Raw genomic sequence first — 24,912 nt, forward strand, 5'->3', positions numbered from 1 at the left:
ATAATCTTTTTAGTCTTATTAAAAACAGGAGTGGCTTTCTGAACTACTGTCATCACTTCATTTATGGGTTTCTGTCTTTATTAAAATCATTATAAGTCAACTACGGGAAAAAATAACAGCATAATTATTTAATTCAATTGTTTAATCAAATCAACTTAATCTAAACTCCATTAATTCATAATTACATTGGAACTTTTTTTGTAGCATTAGTGCTGATCATTAACCACTACTATTTTGAAGTCTGTGGCCTCAATGCTATTTTAGTGTGTTGCTATTTTCAGTCCAGCAAGTAGCTGTGAGACTGCAGCGTGTGCACACTTCTGTTTACAAGTCAAATCCAAACAGAAACACTAACTGACTCGAAGTCTAACTTTGTAGTTCATGAACAGAGTAATCTGGGTACAAACAGGCAGGAGAGAGGTGTTATGGGGCCCCCTTGCAGTTTGGGTCAAAGCATGGACGAAAGTGAAAAACAAGTTGAAGAGTCCACTGGAATTCTAAGAGTACGGGTTGAAGAGAGCGTTTTCACCATAGACAGGGCTGTCCTGGGGCAGAACTGTGAGTATTTCCGTGCTCTCTTCCGCTCTGGGATGAAGGACAGTCAGCTGAACGAGTTGCACCTGCAGGGAGGCTTGAAAGCCAGGGGTTTCCTCATCGCCATGGCAGTTTCCAGGGGTGAGTGCCCTGCTATAAGAGACCCAGACGAGATCGTGGAGGCTGCCGAGTGTGCGGCCTTCCTCCAAGTCGACGTCCTGGTCCAGCACTTGATAGACCTTCTTGATACCGACAACTGCATTCTTCTGTACCACACAGCAGCGGTGTACGGCTTGTGGAGGTTGTTTCACAGCGCTGCTGTGTTCATTCGTGATGCTTATAGCGACGTGCAAGATGCTCTCGAGGCACTTCCAGAAGAGCTGATCTGCTGCGTTGAGTCGCATTCACCAGCATCGTTTGTCGCTCTAGGGACTCATTCGCCATCCATGAAGATTCTGCAGGACTGCTACAGGACGGTGTTTTACCTCGATGAGAAACCGGGTGCTTGGAAATATCTGACTGATCTACCAACAGACGCCAGCACCTCTATGGCCGGGGTGGCTGTTGTGGAGAACCGACTGTATATCGTTGGAGGAGTGCGAGGAGTTAGCAAGGAAACGGTCGACTTGAGCTTCTGTTATGACACAGATTCCAACACTTGGAATGTGTTCGATGGTCCTCAGCAGTCTAGGTATAACTTTACCCTGGTGGGTCACAACGGACATTTGTACGCCATCGGAGGTGAATTTGACAAAAGGATCATGTCCTCGGTAGAAGCGTGTGACGTTTCTACGGGCGCATGGACATTTTGCAAGCACGCACCTCGTTCGGTGGCTGCGGCGGCTAGTGCTGTTGGCAGGCGTAGGATATTTGTGTGTTTCTGGAAGCCACCAGATACTACGGACATTTATGAATATGCACCTAAAAATGACAAATGGACGCTGGTCACCACTATGGTCAAGCCTCAGAGTTACGGACACTGCATGGTGGCTCATGGCGACAACCTGTATGTCATAAGGAACGGCCCCTGTGATGACTTCCTGCGCTGCCTCATGGACTGCTACAACATCACTACGGGTCAATGGACGGCCATGCCAGGACACTACGTCAATAGCAGGGGCGCCCTCTTCACGGCTATGGTGAGGGGGAACTCTGCGTTCACCGTCAACCGCAGTTTGACCCTGGAATATGTAATTTGCGGTGACAAGTGGAAGCCTCGTAGACAGATGACGGGTTTTCCAAAAAGTGGCTCGCTTTGGACTTGCTTACTCAGACTGCCTAAGAGCACAGATGCACAGCAGGAACGTGATGCAGAGGAAGCCCTGGAGATGGACGCCAAAGTGCAATGTGTGGAAGAAGATTCAGTAGAGGCTAATTATCCACCGTAGGGACTGCAGATCAATCTGTTATTTTATTTGCAATCGTAATTAAAGGAACGGTATATTACAAAGTGTTTCAAACCTGTATGACTTTCTTTCTTCTGTTGAGCACAAAATACTTTTTTTTTTAAATGCACTGTACACTGTTTTCTATATTCTTCAAAATATCTCCTTTAAAAAAAGAAAGTCATACAGGTTTAGAACAACACACGATTGAGTAAATGATGACAGAATTTTCATTTTTGATGACAATATTTCCCTTTAATTATTTAAATGCACAAATTCATCTAATGTTCTAAACAGTAAATAAAAGCAACTGTCTCTTTGCATACTGTCAACGGCAAATGAGAGACACGCAATAAATAAATAGGCCTAACGTTTCTTGTTCCCACACTTACAGTATGCACACGCACACGTGTCCATGCTCTAACTGCGGTTCTCTAGCCTCTATAAACAGCTCCCCGATCGCTTGTGCAGCTGCTGTTAATCAGCCCCAGCATCCCGCAGATGGGTCTGAAGTTCAAAGACTTCTCACTGGAGAGCTCTAATACTCTCCATCCTCCTGTCTGTCTGTATGTCTGACCAACTGCAGACTCCCACAGCAGATACAGGAGTTACAAAGTATTTCAACGCAGTGACTCCACGCTTTTGCTTCCTTACTTGTATTTCTATCATTTGATGAAAATGAGCATGTTATCTTTTAGGAGAATTACTGTTTCTAATCAAGGCAGGCTTCATTATCGACTAGTTATTTGGCTACTTTGTGGCTTATAAACAAAAACACACAGCCATTTTTTTCTGAGCGTGGGAAACAGATACATAACAAATATGTGGTCAAAATGAAAGTAAACAGTAGATAATAAATGACAGCAGGACCACAGTGTCTTGCATTGTAGGTAGTGAGATTGAAAGGCAGATATAGCTAAATGAAAATACATACATAGCTATATTTTTTATGTATATTGATTATATTCATCAATATGTATTTACTCTGTTATGGCTTCTTTTAACCAAACTGCAATTAAATAGAATCAAAATATTTAATGTTTATGTAAAATAAAGTACAAATCTAGTTAAAAATAATAATGTTATTCACACAGTGAAAAATAACATAATAATAATAATAATAATAATAATAATAATAATATAGAAATATAATATTTTAAATTATGCACCTTTACATGAACCAATAAAAGAAATATTAAGCAACATATATTTAACTTAAATATTTTAATACATGAAAAAAATGCTACGTCCAGACTTCCATGAACATTTGTTAGTGATGATGTAAACAAATCATTGATTCTTGAATTACTAAATCACAGATTCCTCAATCACTGAATATTTGAATTATGAATCAATTAATTGAAAAGCACTAAAAAAGTGTGTTAAAATAATTGTGATATGCACAGAAAATAAATGCAAACATAGCTTGACTATTCTATATATACTGTATTGCCCAACCCTAATAGTAGATTATATATAGTGTTGCATTTGTGTTGGCGAAAGTTTCTTTTAAAAGTAATGCATTACAATACTGCGTAACTTTATTAAATGTAACTAATTGTGTTACTTAGTTACTTTTTATGGAAAGTAACTTGGTATGTTACTATTGTGTTACTTTTTGTCACCTGGGCTGGGCTTGCTTATTTGTTTTTTAATACATGGGCAACTGTAAGGGCCCTGTCACACCCCTTTACTCTCACCCTTTTACTGAGGCAGAAGGAAGTGCCTCAGCACTTCACTCCCAATTTTTCTCAACACGGGGTCAGGAGATATGTCAGTCAATAAATGGAAAAACAAAGTAACTTGCATTAATCACTTGAAAAAGTAACTCAGATATTTTGTTGTCAATTTAAAAGTACTGCGTTACTGTAATCTACGTAATCTGATTACATAACTTGCATTATTTGTAATGCATTACCCAACACTGGTGTCATGCTAGCATTTCAAAACAAACTTAGTGTGAAATGAATCTGTGTTTTTCTAACCTTTCGCATCTTTGTCATTCTGTAAATAATGTTTAAATGAAGTTGAAATGAGTCACTTACTGGTCTGGGAGGTGGAGGCTCTGGTGGGTTCTTCACAGTGATGTGTTTACATGGTTCTCCATTGGCTTCTGGTCTGTAGTCTGAGGAGCATATTGATTTTCACACAGAACAAAAGTGGCTGTTAATAAATAGATTGAAGACTTCTCAAAGCATTCATCAAGTGCAGCAATTAGAAGCATTGAACAGCTGTGCTTGCAAGCAACAAGTAAACATATTAATTCTGTTGTTCATCTACCACTGTTTGCATATGCTAGCGGCTCAGCTCTGGTAACATTGCATAGCCTGCGGCAGTCTCTTAGAGCTGATGGCCATATTCAGTGGCTTCCCATCAGACATTCCTTCGACTTCCTTTCCAAACGGTAACATCTGGGTTGCCGTAGGAACGCAAGGCGAATACCAAACCCGCACAGCAAGGGCTAAGAGTCACCAAAGAGTCAAGACACCATGAAGTGCTGCTTTTCACTGAAATTCGATTTATCCACACCACTTACAGTGGTGACCAAAATTATTAGAACACTAGTATTTTCACCAGCGAAAAATGGTTTTAAATCAGTTATTTCTATCTTTTGCTGTAATGTGTCAGGAATGACATGAAGAAACAGAACAAACCGAGACAGACTAAATCCAGAAGAACTGTGGCAACTTCTCCAAGATGCTTCAAGAGACCTACCTGCAAAGCTACCTGAAAAACTATGCACAAGTGCATCTAGGGCAAAAGCTGCTTTAAACGCAAAGGATGGTCACACCAAATGTTGATTTAATTTAGTTAATAGAAGTTAATTGATAAAGAAAATCTATTTCTGACATTATTTTTAACAGCATCCTCATTTTACAGCATTTTGACACAAGTGCCTAAAACTTTTAACAGTACTGCAGCTTTGCAGGTAGGTTTCTTGAAGCATCTTGGAGAAGTTGCCACAGTTCTTCTGGATTTAGTTTGTCTCAGTTTGTTCTGTTTCTTCATGTCATTCCAGACAGAATGGATGATGATGAGATCAGATCTCTGGCTGTTGTCAGACTCATTGTGCAAACAAAAATTAATGGCAAAATGATTGTTTGGAGATGTAAACAGATATTTCCTACTGACACACTACAGCAAAAGATAGAAATAACTGACTTAAAACCATTTTTGAGCTGGTGAAAATACTAGTGTTCTAATCATTTTGGCCACCACTGTACATTTCTCTGTTGGTATACGTGAGCTATTGCATGTTGTGTCACATAAGTCACTCATCGCACTTCATTTTTATCATTGATTTATCAGATGCAAATTAACACAAGGTTGGGGAAATTTTCACATATGGGCAGGAAATGATGAAATCATTGTGCTTGAAATAAATGATAAAATAAAAGGCATTATACTGAACTTCAAAGGGTTGTTCTCTTGATAAGCTTTTTAAAAATTGTTTGTTAAAATGGTGCCATTTGTGATTTTGATCAAAGAACGCCACCACAGTTTAGTCATGCATGTATCTTTTTGGCACAGACAACTGCGATGTGAATGTTAAGTCTGGTGTTATTGTTACTCTCATTCTTCAGTGAAATCTAAACAAAGCAGCTTGGCCTCAGATGGGGGTCTGGCAGAGAGAGAGCAAGAAGAGGACAGGAGTTACTGAGAAACAGACAGGAAATGGTGAAGAGTAGGGGGAGGGGGGCTTAACACTTCAGCCATAACCCAATCACCCCCTAAACATGACACACATTCACAGCGGTGCAGTCAAACAACAAGATAAACTACTGTGATATGTGACAGAGTCAGGGGCCATTTTCATCCTCACACCTGCAAAAGTTACTGTAAGTAAATTACGGTGAAGATTATAGACTCACCTCTGTATGTTTTGTCTTGGTTTTGACATGTGACGATGACCTTGTTCATGTAGATGTATTCTTCATCTCCTCCTGCAAAATAACCATCATTAAAGACTGGATTACAAATTTGAATCTTGTTTTAAATTTTGTTTAAAGCTGAATCTTGTTAAAATCTTTCTCACATGATTCCACAATTATAGGTTTTTGTGCTGGTTTTTTGTGCCACAGGAGCCCAAAAATTATCTGGACACTTAATTTACCAACCCAGGCTCATGAAGAAGCACAAGTATTTTACAAAGTTGACATTTCCATGATGTGATTAATAGAAAAATTTAAAATAAACTATATATATAAGCATAAGCATGAACCCCATCGGTATGAATGTGTATGAATGAGATTGTACAAATTCATATGAATTTGCCACAAATTTGCCATAAAAGTAAAAATATTTTTGAATTGTTAGGAGACTAATAAATTAAATAAAAAAGTACTAGATACCACAGCATGATATAATGTACTTTATGAAAGATTACATTCAGCACTATTATTTTTCTTTAATTATATGTGTTTTTAAAAACCAACTTTAAGTGAGCATTAGATGATGCAAAGGTAATATATTTTAAAAATCTAGGAAATGAGCATGCACAATTAAACATCCAATATCAACAAATACATATCCAATATCAACCGATACCTTTATATGTGATACCTAGATATCAAGCATCTCTACAAAATATTAAACTAAGGGGTATTTATTTTACAGAAATAAAGCCCATACAGAGATTCCAAGTAAAACATTTCACATACAAAAAAATTATGTTTAAATTGATAAAAAATAAATATTGTTTGAATTCAAGGTACAAAGTATTTGTATTCAAAGGGATAGTTCCCCAAAAATGAAAATTACTCCATTATTTACTCACTCTCAAGCCATCCAATAGGTGTATGACTTTCTTCTTTCTTCTTTCAGATGAATACAATCAATCGGAGTTATATTAAAAACGGTCCTGGCTCTTCCAAGCTTTATAATGGCAGTGATTGGGGATTGAGATTCAATAATCCAATAGAAGTCCAATAAAGTGCATCAATCCATCATAAAAAGTGCTCCACATGGCTCCCAGGTATCCATATTTAAACTTTATAAACTGTAATTTCTAGCTTCTGCTAACTGTCATATGTGCATTCACGAGAGAGCGGCGTTCACTCTCAATTTGCTTCAGAAGGCCTTTATTAACCCCCTGGAGCCATCTTTTCATGATGAATGGATGCACTTTTTTTGGACTATTGAATCTCCATCCCCATTCACTGCTATTATAAAGCTTGGAGGAGCTGGGACATTTTTTAATATAACTCCAATTATATTCGTCTGAAAGAAGAAAGTCATATACACCTAGAATGGCTTGAGGGTGAGTAAATCATGGGGTAATTTTCATTTTTTGGTGAACTATCCCTTTAAGTGTGGCCTAATTGTCCAAATACTTTTGGGGCCACTGTGAACTTACTGGAGTAAAGATACTCTGCTCCACTCAAATAACCTTGCCTGGAACTTCTAGGACTTCTTTGACTTTTCCTCCCCCTCATCTCATATCTAATGCTTTTTCCGATTCTGGACCCTTTTATCTGTCACTCATTTTACTGAACATGTAATAGATTTCTGTTATAGAGAAGAACAGTGTGAGTTTTGTGTTACACTTCTCTTGTGTAAGGGTCCAAAGGCATCTCCAGGGCCCCTCCTTCTATACACATCAAAGACAGGCCAGTGGGAGACATAGATAGGTCATATTCTATCAAAATAAAAGTGCTGATTTAGTCCCAGTCTGTAGGATATGGTTTTATAGCACTTGCTTGGCAACAGATAACATTTTAGGGTGTTTTTTGGATCTTCAAAATAATTCAGATACACTAAATTAAGCATACGGGACAAGATGTTACCATGGCAGAAACAAGGAACATGGCAGTCCACACAGCTTTAATGCATTTTTTTGGGGAAATAAAATCCTGTGATGAAGCCAAAAAACGTTTCGATGGTACAGTGAAAACAGATTGGGATTTGGAGGATGGAAATGAAAGCTATTTATAAGCTGCTACTAAAAGGAAGTGAGTGTATCTAGAGGATAAAAACAGCCTTGGAAAATGATACAGTTTGGAGCCAGGGGAGGAAGTGCACAAGCCCAAGACCAGAACATGAAAAACCTACAGCCATGCTTGTGTGAAGAAAGAAGCACATGCACGGACCAAAATTACGGGCTCCTTAATAAGACAGAACAGAGCAGATTCTCTAAACAACACAGAAGCTATAAATGTACACACAACTGTTGCTCTTTGTGAGGACAATTGCACTAGGCAAGTGTCATGCTCAAATACATATACTGTAAATAAAACTGTACATTTGTTGGATCTTTTGCTACTTTCTATTTGCACCAGTAGAGTGCTCCTACATGAGCAGCACAAAATTAGGTTTGTCATATAATTGTGCGTTAACCATAGATTCAAAAATCAGCTAACTAAACTGAAATAATCTTCATGTAAAGTACTGTTGAAAGTTTGGGGTTAGTAAGATTTTTAAAAGAAATAAATACTTTCATTTAGTAAGGATGAAGGATCATTTAGAAATTAACCATAAAAGGACAGTAAAAGCATTTATAATGTTACAAAAGAATTCAGTTTCAAATAAACGCTTCTATTAGCATTCTTTCATCAAAGAATCTTGAAAAACAATTATCACAGTTTGCACTAAAATATTAAGCAGCACAACACTGATGATAATTAGAAATGGTTTGTGAGCACCAAATCAGTATTAGAATAATTTCTAAAGGATCATGTGACTGGCGTAATGGCTGTTGAAAAATCAGCTTGGTATCACAGGAATAAATTACATTTTAAAATATATTAAAATAGAAAATTGTTATTTAAAATGCAATAATATTTCACAATATTACTGTTTTTACTGTATTTTTGATCAAATAAATGCATGCAAAAGACTTCTTTCAAAAAACTTTTTTTTTTTTTAAATGTACCAACCCCAAAAAAGGTTGTATACTAAATAATTTCTCAATTCATTCATTGTTAGTCCTTTTTGTCTAATCAGCTCGCAGACCATTAAGAATCATTCATGGACCACCAATCACAGTTTGAGAAGCACTGTCTGGTTTAGAGTCAGATGGTTAGTGTAGACATTATGATGTTATTTATGTACCATCGGAAGACTTGTACGACTGCAGCAGCTCCATCAGAAGGCCCTTCTGCACTGTGGCATTTCCACTCAGCTTCTCTCCATCCAGGATCTTCAGGAACCTCTGCAGCTGCTCCAACAGCTGCTCCAGCACTGCACACACACACGCACAACATACTGTGGTTAGCTAGAGTAATAAAGAAAAGCATCATGTCAGTGCACTAGATCTCCTGTACTGCACTGAACTTTGATTTCGAGTAAATACCTCTCATGCTGATTACAAATTAGTCACAGTAAATATATATAGCTTATACAAGCTTCATACTGCAAGTGGAGGATTATCTGCATTTTGGCAACATAAGTGAAGGAGTCCACAAAGGTAAAATTACCAAAGGTTAACAGCACAAAGGTGAACCACTTGTGCCTGTAAAAGCCACAGACTGTGCTTCTCTGATCTCAAGAGCGAGCTATGTGAGCTATATATTAAGCACACTAAACCAAGTAGGTTTCATCATCACCATCTATTTCCTATTTATTTAAAACACTCTGTTGGATAATATGCTAATTGTTGACGACATCCGTGCAATTTGGTCTTTTGTGTCTGTGTGAATATAGTTTGCATCAGGTTGAGGTCAAGAACACATCATGGGTTGAATGGGGAGGCTTTGTCATTCTACCCACACACCCTCCAGGGGTCAGCAACAAACTGGGCATCCCATTATGAAGGCCATACTTTGTTTGTGAATAACATTGCCTTATAACACAACAGACCTTACTGGAAAAGAGCTCATAAAAGGAAATGAAACCAAAAGTATAGATTATCATGTGTCGTTTTTTTACATCACATCAAAACTCCACTGGTGCGTGCGAAACAAACTACTAAACTCCTCTTTGCCACATTGCATTCCATTTAGTCATATAAAAATATGCTAGTTGTCTTCATTTTGTGGTTTAAATTACAAATGAGTGAGTGCTGATTGATAACAGTCACTCTCCTGTTCATTTAAATATTTGGTCATCATACTTAAAATTTCAACGGGATCAAATATGACATTTATGTAATGCTACAATCTGTTGAGGATGAGAGATGAGACTTGTAGTGTCCCATTTTTGAGCATGCACATGGATTATACAATGTTTTATAAATAGTACTCAGCATCTTCTAAAAGGGAACGTTCTGGCCCCGGATGCTAACTGGGCAACAGAGCTAATACAGGAAGTACAAACAGCTATGATATAAGACATCTCACTGCCATCTCACTATATACAGTATAAAATATTATATTTCACTCAATGCTATGTTGTACTGGGAGTATAGTCAGAAATAAAGGGGTGTCAGGGACTTTAGTTGTGACTATGTTTATGATGTAGCCTCTCATACCTTGCTGGTTAAATATAAACTTCTCTAGTTTCTAATCTAGTGCAATGACCTATAAAACTACTCAACCCATGTTGATGTTTTTCTCGTAGCCTGTATGTTTACGTTCCTCTTACTGTGGAACCGTAGTGTTTTTGCCCTGGCTTTAAGAAAGGACAGGCCCAATTCAGTAAAGTGATGCAACATCTGTCTTTCTCCAGACGTATAGAGTCTCAGATGATCTGCTATTTGGACAACAGAAAGAGAAGAATGAATGTCATCAAATAATTAAAGTAACACTGCATTACTCATTGTGATGACTAATGCACACGAGCAGTTATCTCAAGCATGCACAATGAGCTGAATGACATTCATTTAAGGATAGTTGACTTGAAATGTCAAGCAGTGACACTAGTTTCATAGCAGAGTGATATGTTTTATGAATCTAAACATCTAACAACAATTTTCTAAAAATATTATACACATTTTTATTAGCTTAATTAAGAGATAAATAGGAATATAATAGGAATAATAATACTTTTAACAATTTAATTTGTCACATTACAAGAACCGCAAAACAGCGACTAAATAAAAGTTGTGAAAATTTTAGGAAAAAAGACATTGTTTGTCAACAACCAAGAAACAATTCTGTCCATTTATACAGCTGTAGAAGGAAATCCATTTTTAGTTTTCCTACTTTGCATTCATAGTGAAACCAACACCATCTATCAAGATAAGTGTCATACACGCTGCTGCTGCTATGATGATGAAAGTGTAAATTATAATTAATTATATTTTAATAACTGCCTATTATTACTAAGTCAATGGAAATAGCAACATCTCTGCAATTACTGTGAGAGTAAGGCATGCTTCAAGACACGTTAAGCGTTTAACACAATAGGAAGACATAGCTTAGGAAGACAGGATTTAATCAAACATTCCTGGCCGCCTCCTCAGAGGCAGATAACGTCTATCCATCTCTGCATGCATAAATAACTCCTGAGAAGAACTCCTTCTGTATGAAAGATAAAATCACTTACGAAGATGCCAAACAAACAAACAAGCTCACTGGACATAACATATTAGTGTGTTCAGTACTCAATGTGCTTAATGTATTCTATATATGCTGATATTTATAGTTGAACTTTGTGATGATAATGACATATCAAATTTGATCCAAAGTTGATGGCATTACTATTTGTAGGAATTTGTGCATAAAATGTGGTTGTAACACATACACATTTGATGAAAGCAGCAAATATTTCCAAAACAGCTTGTGGCTTTACTTAGCACCAACACCGTGTTCACAAGAATTCACAAGTTTTTTTGGTCTCTCACCCACAAAGAATGACCAACAACATGTTTTTCAAATTCAATTCTCACATACAACTAAATCTGTAGATTTAAAAAAAAAAACGAATTAAGTAACTTCAAAAAAAAAAAAAAAGATTTTAAAGAATGAAGAATTGGAGTATGTTTCAACTGTTTTTGACCATACAATGAAAGACAATGGGGTTTTAACACAACACTGGACACCAGTGACATTCATTGTATGGAAAAAACAAAAACTTTTTTAAAAAACGTTGTTTTTGCTCCACAGAAGAAACATTATCATACATGTTTGGAGTTTGGAAATTATGTAAATCATGACAGAATTGAAATTTTTGGCTGAACTATCCCTTTAATAGTATCATGTATTCTCTTCCCATGATGCTCAGCTGAGCTTCTGTCCAAACATTTTCTCTGCCGTGTGTTTTCAGAGATTGACTTCGATGCCCTTCTCTGAAGGGACCATGGGAATGTGGAGTCAGCTGACTCTAGTCCAACGAGGGCCGAGTTTCCGTTGGTTACAGTTTGGCCCCGAGCCCATTAAACACTGCAAACGGTGAGAATGAGCATGTCACATCCGTGTAAGCACTGGAACCACTCACACTTCCTCAGAGTAATGAAACCTGGGTTTGACAGTCAGTCAGACTGTCTACCACACAACAGTCACAGACTAAAAGAGCAGAGCGTCACAAAATACAAAAATTATCAACAATTTCACTCTGATTGTGAAGGAAGTATGAAGACAAAGAAAGATCTCAGTGCTGACGGTACCTGTCTGGCTAACACTACAGCAGAGACGGGATTTCTTTTGAAGTAAATAAAACTCACTTCCTTCTTCCAGGACAAACAATGATTGCAAATAAAGGTGTTTGATGGTGTTTTGTAAACCCTACATTATTTCTGGACTTACAGATTGCAGCTAGACAAAGAAATTCTTTTTCGCAGCTGATACGGAGAGCAAGTGTTTGGTGGAACGAGGAAGACCTCAATAAAACCATCTGATATTACGCACATTGACGCTGTGCTTGTTTGTCTTCCTCTTTCTGAATGCCTTTCAAACTGATTTTAGACACATGCTTATGGTAAATCGTAAGGTTAAGCACCGCTCTTCCCAGAATCAAAGCCACAGAGCGTTTGCTGTATCAGAGCTGGGATAATAAACACAAGTTTAAATCGAGTGGACGAGGAGCATTTTGATGCTGCTCTGGCTTGCGTTAGTGTCCTAAGTGGTTTGATTTTTAAAGACAATTCCTGTCTGACATTTAAAATACAGCCCGGCTCCAGCTGTGGCTCATATACTTAGCTCAGCTCAAGGCGACGTGTCATAGCACATCATTTATTTGATTCCAGAGTCAAACCCTCAATCTCTAAAATGACGGGCTGTCAGCCATGTGGGAGGGCGATCACCACAGTAGTGGCATGTTTTTTGGTGTTTGCTGTTGCATAGCATTCTCTATTCCTGTTTAAAGGGAATAGATGACACTAACTATCCTGAGACCACAGAAAAGCCGTACAGAACCGCCAATATTGTATACCTCTTGAAAGAACACGCTAAATGTCACATTTGTCATAATGCGTGCTGCATACACAATACACAAGCCAAAGATGGATCGGTACTATACAGTGACCTGAGATTTTAAGTAAATGCATTTTAATAATTGCTGCTACAGCTCTTGCTAAGGAAAAAAATCACTGTCTCTAAAATTAAAATAAAATATTTTTTTTAAGTATATGTTCATTTATGACAAAGTTTGCTGTTCTAAAAGGATCATATGATTCATTTTTATGATTTATTTTTCCCTTGAGGTCTATTTATAAATGTTAAGTCATAATTTATTTCTGCATGACCATTTTCCATCCTCCCTGACTCTTCGAGTTAAAAAGGCTGTTTTTATGCTACTATAACCATAACACTCTGTAAACACTCCTTTTTGCATGTGAAACGAGAAACTACACTGCGCTGTGCTCACAAAACTCACTGTACTGTGGTTTTGCTGTGATGACTGATATACCTGCATCAACGTTCAAAAACAGCCTGTTTGCAAAGTTTGAATTACATTGTGACAATCAACTATGCCAAAATCTTCACTTACCAGTTATATCTAACATTTCTAATTCTCCTAACTGGGCTGCCAGTTTCTGATCAGCCAAATGTTATTTGATTACTCCAACCCAGCCTAAAGTAATAACCAAAATATATTTTAAATCTATTACATCTGTTTCCCAGATGCTACAAAAAATTGTACACTCAGCATTAACAGCACAGACAACACAGCAAACTGCTGTTAAAGGCAGAGTAAGCGATTTCTGGTAGCCAATGTTGATATTTGAAATCACCAAAACAAACACGCCCTTACCCCAAAAGGGTCTTGCCCCTATTTTGATAGCTCCGCCCCACATATACGTACGCAACCCAGGCAACGATTAGTTCTGTGAAACAAAGCAAAACCAATGTTACACCATGTCTACGGACGTGAGCGGCGCGGCGCAACAAATCCCAGACAGAAAACTGCTGCCGGGTTCTATTTATGACGTGCTGACACAAATTTCAAAGGGTTTTCAACGGCCCTTTGATCGCGTCCAGTGTAATATTTACATGGGTCCTACTTCTTGCCTTATCGTTCTGCAGACGTTTTCCTCTTTTGTTTTTTTATCTGCCATCTCTATCTTTCTGTCGCTCGGCTCGGCTAATGTCCATCCCATGCACTGAAAGCTCTCTCCTCCACATCACGAGTAGACACGCCCCTTATTGCTGATTGGCTACAAGTTTGTTTTGCTATTCGGCCCGAATCAGTTTTCTAAAGTGTTTTTGAAAAATCACATACCCTGCCTTTAATTGATGATTTTTGCCAGTAAACATAAAATCGCTACATAATCAGAACTGCCTTCACACAAAAACATACACTCTCCTTTAAATGCCACCAGAAATAAAGAGGTAATTATTCATTGGTTTCATCATGTTCAATGAGACAGCGTAATAGTCTGGCTTCTTTTCCTCTCAATCCCAACACAACCACAAAGAATCTTTACTTAAACAAATATATATGTGCACACCCAAATGCCATTACTCAGTAAAATTGCATCAATTACATGTAATTCTGCACTACATAAATTAAAACATAATGTGTCACGTTCCAGCATAATGCTGATCACACCCATGCACTTTAACATTCATTAAGCCAACAACAGGTTAAAATGTTACTACATATGGCCTAATACTGTATATGTCTCAACCCAGGAATGCTGCATTATGGTCTGGCCCACTGGCTCCACTTTATGCCTTTCAGTTTATTTAGATTGAGCAATCAGGAGCACTGGCAACAGAAAATCAGATTGCTCAGAAAAATTCCATTACCTACAATTACTCCTTATCAAACGGAGCCAAAATGTGTTCTTTTGTCTGGACCATGTATAATCACAAGTTCGGAGCGAGAACGAGTTATGGATGAGGTCTGCAGGGACCCACAGCCAAATACATCCCTGTATTATAATGCACAAAGAAGAGCAGCGTCTTTAAACCATCTGCCAAAATACACAAGAGAACAACACAACCTTCTGGATGGAAAAACTGCTAACATGGATAATCATGTTTCAAAGTTTCTGAGATTGTATTAAATATACTAAAGCATAATTTAGCCACAATAAATTGACTCAGGCTACTAGTCCTTTTGATGAGGACATGGATGAGAACATATGATAAGGTGAACCAGATGCTTTATCTGTCTGGTCTCTGATTGAATGCTTCTGATGCACACTGAACATGAGCCACAGAATCTTTACCGTAAAAACAGCAGTGAAAGCTACATAAAAAAACATGTGTGGGTGCAGCTATGTACCACATCATCATTTCTTCTGAAAAACACTGCAACACCTTTAAACATGACTAATCTGCCCTTGGCACTGAATCATCATCACTATAGAGACATTTGCTGTGTCATCTAATGCCTACACCCTGAGTACACCACAAAATAATGCATGCACGCCATTTCTGTTATTGTTATATATATATATATATATATATATATATAAAAAAGGAAAATTATTAAATATCAATTTCTTTATCGAAATAAATCTGAAATAAGGTCAAATTAAATTGAATGCTAAATTAAATAAAAAATCACTTTGCTGAATTAAATTAAATTAAAACTGAAACAAAAAAATGGCAAAAGCCCATAACAAATACTAAACATTAAACTGAAATTAAAATGAAATCTGAGAAAATAAAGATGAAAGATAATTCAAAATTTTGATAAATACTATAATAGTATATGAATAATATAAAAATAATTCAGTAGCAGTGTAGCCAAATAATGGCTTGTCAATGTGCCAAAATGGGAAGTTGTTTCAGAGGTGGAGGAAGTTAGTACACTCTGATAAAAGATAAAAAAGACAAAGGTCTTGGTAAAAATGTGCATAAATAAAACGTACAATAAGAGCAGAAACGTGCATTAGGTAAGAATAGTATTTCATGTTGACTTTAACAAACTGTTGTTGCATTTTAATTAAAAATAAAAAAGAAACTACACCAAGTTGCTCCCATTTCTCTTTTCTAACTGTCTACAGACACAAAAGACACTGATTTAAACTCACAAAAACTCCCCTAGTCTGTTGCTTTCTCACACATATTTCTGCTGTGCTGCTTATGGGTTTTGGCTGTGATTGTAGCTGGACTTAAGAAATATATCCCTTGACTATGGTTTATTTGTTTACGTTGTTCCTCTTCAACACAGGCATGCATTCATTAGCGGCGTCCCTTCAGACTTAAAGAGATACAGTATCTTCTCTTTGATTGACTTTTGCTGCACAGATGATAATAATGAATAACTGTTTTGGAGCGGCAGTGACAGTTTCGCATGCAGCGTTATTTAATTTGAATTGGGACTGAGTTCATCCGTGTGAACGAGTCCCTCTCTACAGCGAGCCACAGTAACACTATTATTCACACACCACCCTCTTACAAAAACAAGTGAAATATAAATATATATTGCGAATTTGTTATTCTATGGAGTGCTTCTTTCGCAACTTTCTTATCTAAGTTTGTGTGCTTACGTTTCTTTCATATTTACACAGGAACACTGCTATTGTGAAAAAAGCCTGTATGCCAAATGTTTTGTAAAGTGTCAAAGATTAACTTCATTTACATGCATGAATGTTGACCAAGTTTTAAAAGTTGTCAGGAAAATGGTTTAGTAACAAATCCAGTGAAAACCTATCGTTTTTAGTGCAATTTCATCTGGAATGAGTCACTTTAAAGATCCCCTGAAATGATTCAACAAACAGTTTTCCTTCCAGTGTTGAAATGTTTCTAATTAAAACAAGACATTATGGTTGCTTTTTTTAATAGCCAAAAGTCTTTAGTTAACACCATAGCCCAGAAAAAGCATGATTTGCTACTTGCTATTGGCAAAAATGTTGTATACGCCCCTGTATACAAAATGAGTCATTAATATTTTTGGTCCATTTTCCTGGAAGAGAATATTTAGGCTTTAATTGCTAATAGTTTATTATTATGTTAAATTTCAGAAGTACACTCGCATATACACAATATTTAAGTTTGGGGTCTATAATTTTTTTGAAAGAAATTAATACTTTTATTTAGCAAAAATGCATTAAATTGATCCAAAAATGACAGTAAAGACATTGATAATGGTACAAAAGAAATCTACTTCAAATAAACGTTGAAATCTGCATCATAGTTTCCACAAAAATACTAAGCAGCACAACTGTTTATCATTGATAATAATAAGAAATTGATCACCAAATCAGCATATTAGAATGATTTCTGAAGGATCACGTGACACTGAAATCTGAAGTATTTGCTGCTAAAATTCAGCTTTGCCATCACATGGATAAATTACATTTAAAATATATTCAAAAAAAAGTGAAGATGACCTCAGAAACATTGACTAGAAGCTACAAATCTCATTTTTAATGGGCACATTCCCAAACTCATTTCATTATGTAAGTATGTTTATCATCCTGTCAAGGACTAAGGAACAATGTGGCCAACAATGCAAATGGAAGCCGGACAAAAAAAACCAAACATTAACCTTAATCAAGCATAGGTTACATAAACATTGCATTAATGTTATAATTTCATTTTAATAAGCAGTGTTCATTTGTAGCAGGTAGGTATACATGACCCTTCGATGGCCTTCTAAAATATTCCAAAACAATTGACACGTCAATTTTCCACTGGCTGCGCACGTTAGCGTAACTCTCTCAGCCCAGCCACTGATTGGCTCACCTCTGTTTCACTCTGCAACGCTGCCTCTGACCTCATCGTTTCAGTGGAGGATAAATGAGTGATGACAAACCTGATTGAAGGGGCTCGGTCCACACTGTTTAATCTTTATCTTCTGCTGGCCACTGAAAGGACATCAACATGGGTCAAATCTAGGGGACCAAATTCAAACCATTTTCTTGCCATTACACTGTCACAAGAGAGGAATATTTGAATGGCGATACAGAAACAAAGTGACACTAACTTGGAAAATGGACATATCGTTGAAATCATACAAAGATAAGACTTCAAACACACAGCTCAGCCAGCAGCAGTTGGCGTCTACTCTGTCTTGCTGTGATTGACTTCTAAACAATGATGATGCAAGTGATACCGTTATATATTTTGTTGGCTGAACGTACATTCGCTCAATTTCGAAATTTTGTACCGCAATAGTCATAACAAGATGTCAGGGGCTAACCAAAACAATAACAACAACAAATGTGTCTTTGTTTTGACTTCATCAGAAGACTCAAACTTTGAGCAAGAGAGGATCTGAAACAGCACTGACTCACAATTGCAACCAGATCAACTGCATTATTTAGCCGGCTCAGACTTGACAACAGCATGCCGGGCTGTAATCTTAACCGTGGACAAATCACAACTGACACTCCTGTGAAGAGATAAGCATGGAATTATCAAGCCATCTCGAAATCACAACCTCCACGCCTGAATTAACCACCCTTAAACACAGATATTGTGATAGCATTGTTGTGCAGATTACTCTCTAAACACGGCCAACTTGAGAGGCCAGTTTAGTCAGAGCAGCCAGTAACCATTCATGGGAAACTTGGAGTTTAATCTGTTCTCTGCAAGTCTGTTTAAAAAAAGTGCAACAGTGACCACCCACTTTTTCAGCAGTCTTGGTTTCCGGAAGTATTTTTCCCATTTATTTCTCCATAGGGATTTCAAAAAATTCCTCAATAAAGACTTCTAAGCTTTGAGTCAAACCAACCAGCTCCAAGACGAATCACAACATCAGTTTTGATTCAATGCAAAAAAATAAATAAATACAACACACAAAAGTTCAAAAGTTTTTTTTTATGTTTTTGAAAGAAGGCTCTTCTGCTCACCAAGGCTGCGTTTATTTGATCAAAAATACAGCAAAAACAGTAATATTGCAAAATAACTGTTTTCTATTTGAATATATTTTAAAATGCAAATTATTCCTGTCATTTCAAAGATGAATTTTCAGCAGCCATTACTCCAGTCTCATGATGATTTAGAAATCATTCTTATATGCTGATTTGGTGCTGAAATAACATTTATTATTATTAACAATGTTAACTTGAAAACAGTTGTTTTTCAGGATTCTTTGATGAATAGAAAGTTACATTACACACTACTGTAAGAAAAAAGCTAAGGTTCAAAAGTTACTTTTATTCAGCAAGGATGTATTAAATTGATCAAAAGTGACAGTACAGTAAAGACATTTATAATGTTACAAAAGATATGTATATATAATTTAGTGCTGTCAAACCATTAATCGCGATTAATCACATCCAAAATAAAAGTTTTGTTTATGTAATAGATCTGAAGAGCTGGCTGATTCAGGACATACAGAAGCATATATCATTGCTTAAAAACCTCAGAACTCACTGAAGGTCTGTCCTGACAGGTTTACTTTTATTAAAATACATTTCTTTACGGAGAAAATAAATGAGATTTATCCTTCCGGAACCCAACTCTATTCCAGGCCAATCCCGGGAAAAGTGCTGAGTCCTGCCTCTTTTCCTCTTTATTTCATCTCCACTGTGCTCTCTCCGTTTACTAATAAGCGTGCTGCTTCCCTGTTGACTCTCTTCAGAAGTGAGCGTAATGAGGGCATGAACTCAAGGGCCCGTTTTGAAAAAGTGCTGATCTCTCATTCTGGGACGCCTTTGGAGCTGCTTCCAGCATGCAGGCTGTCTTTATTAAGATGCACGAGACGTCCCTGTGTCTCCAGAAACATTCTGGAACGCTGACATGTTTTGAGCGCAGGCCCAGGAGGCGGAGCCCGTGGGTGGGTCCGGAAACATGCTGGTATCATGCCGGACCTCAAGGGTGAGATCTGGTTCCACGGGCTCCCTTTGAAGAGAGAATTCAAGGCGGGAATGGAGGAAACCGGAGGGATAAGAAAAGAGCACGGGTTTAAATACTCTATTCGGGTTACCTATCAGATTTAGATTACTTTTTCATCTCATTATTGAAATTCTACACGCTCTCACCTGTTTATCTTTTATCTTTAACACACCCTGCTATTGCATCACAGCACAGCAATAAACAGAGAACAAGAGTTTGAACTAAGCCTCTTAGTTCAGATTCACAGGCTCAAATGTCCACACAAAATCATTTTCATGTAAAAGGGACACCAAATATGCCAGAATCAACAGTTTTGCGATACTAACTGTGGATTCTGAGGCTCAAAGTACTGTATTATCCAAAACCACAACCCAAAGCTATATCCTGAACTCCAAACATACACGTTCATGTCATCTACACAGTTCTGTGAGTCAATCCCATGAATTCTCATTATGTAAATAGCATTACAGAGCTTGTCTCAACTATGTTATGCTACACACAAACAAAGCATCACATGACTTTGTAAAATATGTCACCCACTCAGTGTTTTATCATGGGAGAAATTATGCGATACTCCTCAAAATGTCATCTCCCTCCTCCCACTATCCTATTTTCCTCCCTCTATCTTCCTTCCCTCCCTATATGTCTTATCTCACAAAAACAAAATTCACAAAGAGTCTTTAAGAGTCATGGTCTCACAGACATCTAACCACAACAACTGCAGGCCTGTTCCTGACAGCATTTACCAACACAATGCTGTCATTAACCCATCACAATGTGCAATGTGAATGTAAATGTGAGTCTCACCACATTTAAACAAGTCACATGTGCCTGCTAATTAAAGGAGTAGTTCATTCTGTCATCATTTACTCACCCTCATGTTGTTATGGTATTGTTTACCAGAATGTTAATGCTGTTTTTCCTATACAATGCAAATGAATCTGGGGCTGTCAAAAATGGCCAAACCTGAACATGCACGTGCTTGAGATTTTAAAGCAACAGCAGAAGAGGACATTTTCAGTAAATAAAAATATAAATTTCAGTTCTGTCCCTTACTATTTTCCAAAGAAGAATATAGAGTTAAGGCCCATTCACGCCGCTCACAATAATTTTAATTATGATGTATTAATAATCGTTTATAGGGAAGTTCACAACACAACTATAGCAATAACAACACAGAGGAACAATATCATTGGAATCACTCTCCAGCTGATTCCAGCTAATGAACCATAAAAACACTGACAGCCAATCAGAGTCCACTTGACTTTAAAGAGTGCAAGGATTTAAAGAGGCAGGCAACAAATAATAAATACAATGTTATAGTCTGTTGAAGTGGATAGTTATCCTTATAATTATAATTTTTGGTGTAAACGGTCCTTAATTCTATGAGAATACGGAAGTTCACACCACAGGTACTGAAGACAACAACACAGAGGAACAATATTGCTGAAATCACATTCAGAACTATTTTTTTTCCCAGCTGATGAACAATATAAACATTGACAGCCAATCAGAATCCACCAAACATGAAAGCGCTTGAGTGTTTACAGCGACAGATGACATTGCACAGTCAATGTCATTTTTTGGAACTTGACAGTCCCTGATCGCCATTCACTTTCATTATTTGGAAAAACATAGTAAGAACATCCTGTCAATCACCTCCTTTTGTGTTCCACAGAGAAATGAAATTCCTACTGGAATGACATAAGGACAAGAAAATTAAGATACAACTTTCATTTTTGGTGAACTATCCTTGTAAAACAAGCATTACATCACACTTATGATGCAATTTCAGCTAGACATTAGAATTTTTAAGTATGCTGAATACTGCAGGATCAGTGATATTTCTCATTCATGGATCCACTGAATCAATTTAAACTAATATTAGGGTTAGGGTTAGACAGACTGGAATAGTGAAGTGACATATTCAGTCAAAAACAGTATGGAGGCTGTCATGCAAATACCAAGAACTGGTAAGATAATAGAGCTTTGAGTTAAACCAAAACCCGACCAAATAGTCTACTTCACTAACTCAAGTCTTCACAGCACAGGAAGTGGAATTATGAAGTGAAAACCTTTGTCTGCTGTGGTACAGAGGTTTTTATTGTTCAAACACCTCTTTCCACAGTGTCCAAGAACTGTGGTCTATCGCTGCTACACTTAACAAGTCAATCTAATAGCTACTTGCTACCGCATTATACAGTAGATGATCATTAGTGATGGATTGCTGTTGCTGTTGTTGATATTATAAGTATTATTAACATTAGACATGTTCAATCTAGGATAGCTGAACTGATGAATATTCTTTCAGAAACTTTTCCAGAAAGAAACATCAGTTTGCACAAAAGCTGCTGTTCCTCCCATAGAGAAGACTCTTATCTCAGTTTAGTCATAAAATATTAGGGCTCTGCATTCCTATGCATACAAAAAGCTTAAACCACAGGAATCCAAAGAATTCTGGAAGAACAATTGTTGCTACTGGATAGAATCTCTTGTGAGAGTCTCTAATAAATGCTTGTTTATTTTTGCATTCAGAAATCGTATACTAATACTGAGGAAGAATGCGAAACACACAGAGATGGAGAAATCAATGAACGAGCGCGCTGAAAAGTCCACTTTCCCTGGAAACTCAATTTCCTCCAGTTGCATCCCTCTGGAGAGCGATCCCCCAGTTTCCCACGATCCGTTATCCCAAATATTGAGGATTGGAAAACATCGCAAAGGTTTAAAGTTGTTTACAGCGGGCTGTGCGTGTATACGAGACATCGCACCATGCAAACTTCATATAATCTTTCCACTTACCTTTGTGCTTATCCATTCTTCACACGCGAAGAAGACTTTGCCGACCGTCTGGTGACTTTATATGAAGCAGATCAGTCCAGGTCCAGACTGGTCTGTGTCAGGTTTTCTTGGACAGTCCCGACTTCTCAGGCTGATTCTGATGTGATGTGATGTGATGAGATGTGATGTTATCCTCTCCTCTTCTACAGCTCTTTCAGATGCTCCTCTCAGTGTTGCGCGACTGCCGCGCCTCCTCTGGCGCACGTCATTGCGTAACACAACTTTCTTTTGCACTGTAGTGAATATTCTTTGAATTGAAAGAGTTGTATATTTTATATTTATAAGTTTGAACACTGAGCATATCTAAATAAATTTCAGTGAGCATACAGTACTTTCAAAGTATATGCAGGAATATAAAATGCATTCCACACACAAATATCTTTTTTTTTTTTTTTTTTATGAGCTGGTTTTGGTAGTAAATTATTATTGCTGTACATATGCCCCAAAATACAATAAATACAATAAGGCGACCCCCATCCTAAAATGTAAAATGCAGCTATATATTTTCATAAAATATATAGATTAATACTATAAATATATGTAAAAGTTTCTAGAAAATATTACATTATTTATTTATTTAAATTGTATTTGTTATTATTGATATGTTTTTATATTTGTAAAATTTCCAGCTTACTATCTTTTTTTTTTTTTTTTTATGGGCTGGTTTTGGTAGAAAATTATTATTGCTGTACATATGCCCCAAAATACAATAATCCTCGTCAGGCGACCCCCATCCTAAAATGTAAAATGCAGCTATATATTTTCATAAAATATATAGATTAATACTATAAATATATGTAAAAGTTTCTAGAAAATATTACATTATTTATTTATTTAAATTGTATTTGTTATTATTGATATGTTTTTATATTTGTAAAATTTCCAGCTTACTGGTCCCTGGGCTCCAGTTTGAAAGCCCTTGCAATGCATTAGGGAATATTAGATAGGCCTATTTGTAATTTTGACTTTAAGCCTAAAGCATTGTGTAATTATTATACCGCTTCACTAGCTATCCAAGATTAGATTAGGCGACTTATTGAATTAAATGGACTATATACATTGGACAATTAAGATAAAACAACCCAATTGTTTAGGGCACGCAATGCATAAAGAACATATATAATCTGGATTACTATTGCAAAATAGTGCAAAGTAACTGGAAAAGTAAAAGCAATTTTAATATCACAGTTGCTGATTTTTCAACCTATAAATTAATAGGAACCAGCAACTGTTTGGTTACTGATGTTCTTCAAAATTTCTTCTTTTATGCTCAACAGAAAAAAAGAAAATCATGTTTGGTGCAACTTGAGGGTGAGTAAATGATGACATGATTTGGGTGAACTATCCCTTCAGTACACCTGTCTGTGAGGGGTGAACAGGTTTATTTACTTCCTGTCCCTCCCTTTGAGTACACAAAACATACCTAAACAGGTTAGGGGGACAGGTTAGTCTGGACAGGTTAGGGGTCCACCACAGTAGCTGCATAAACCTGACAGGAATATTTCCAGCCCAACCAAACTTGTTTGCTGTAGATAAGGACAATTACATCAGGATCATCATCATATCTTTGTGTCAATAGATCAGCGAGTGTGAGAACCCTTTCCTGTCTGTGAACTGGGTGAATGGGAGTCACATGCTCTGAGAAGCTGGCCCCTCCACCAAACCCCAAGGGGTTGCAAGAGCTTTCCACTTCCCTGTCAAGACCTTTTCTGTGAACTAGGGGATTAGATGCATATAAATCATAATTTGTTATATGCTGTGTTTGTTTTCTTAGCATATAAGTAGGTCAGTGGTAGAACTGAATTCTCTTTTAACATAATATGGTGATGTATACATGTATATAGAGCGTGTCGATTTCCCATATGCAAACAATTATTTATATACACTATGTTTAAAAATTTAGATTCAGTATTTTTTTTAATTAACACTTTTATTCAGCAATGATGCACTAAACTGATCAAAAGTGACAGTAAAGACAAAAAAAACAAAAACAAAAAAACAAACAAAAAAAAAAACAAATGTGAACTTTTTAGTTCATTAAAAAATCCTGAAAATGTATCATGGAAAACAGTTATTCAGTTGCAGTAATATTTCAC

At 36.9% G+C, this 24,912-nt stretch overlaps 1 protein-coding gene across 1 annotated transcript in view; it reads right to left on the bottom strand.

Annotated features, from left to right (window-relative positions):
* LOC107755545 (actin filament-associated protein 1-like 2) overlaps positions 1–22,934 on the bottom strand; it is a 35,000-nt gene extending 12,066 nt beyond the window's left edge. The window contains exons 1-4 of the mRNA XM_016572415.1: positions 22,778–22,934; positions 8,970–9,098; positions 5,792–5,863; positions 3,965–4,044 (exon numbers count right to left, since the gene is read on the bottom strand). Coding sequence (XP_016427901.1) covers positions 3,965–4,044; positions 5,792–5,863; positions 8,970–9,098; positions 22,778–22,793 — 297 coding nt within the window. The 5' untranslated portion in view covers positions 22,794–22,934. The remainder of the gene's footprint in view (positions 1–3,964; positions 4,045–5,791; positions 5,864–8,969; positions 9,099–22,777) is intronic.
* Positions 22,935–24,912: the final 1,978 nt, after the last annotated feature.

Source organism: Sinocyclocheilus rhinocerous, unplaced genomic scaffold, assembly GCF_001515625.1.
Source record: "Sinocyclocheilus rhinocerous isolate Xijiao unplaced genomic scaffold, SAMN03320098_v1.1 scaffold140, whole genome shotgun sequence".
Taxonomy (NCBI): Eukaryota; Metazoa; Chordata; class Actinopteri; order Cypriniformes; family Cyprinidae; genus Sinocyclocheilus; species Sinocyclocheilus rhinocerous.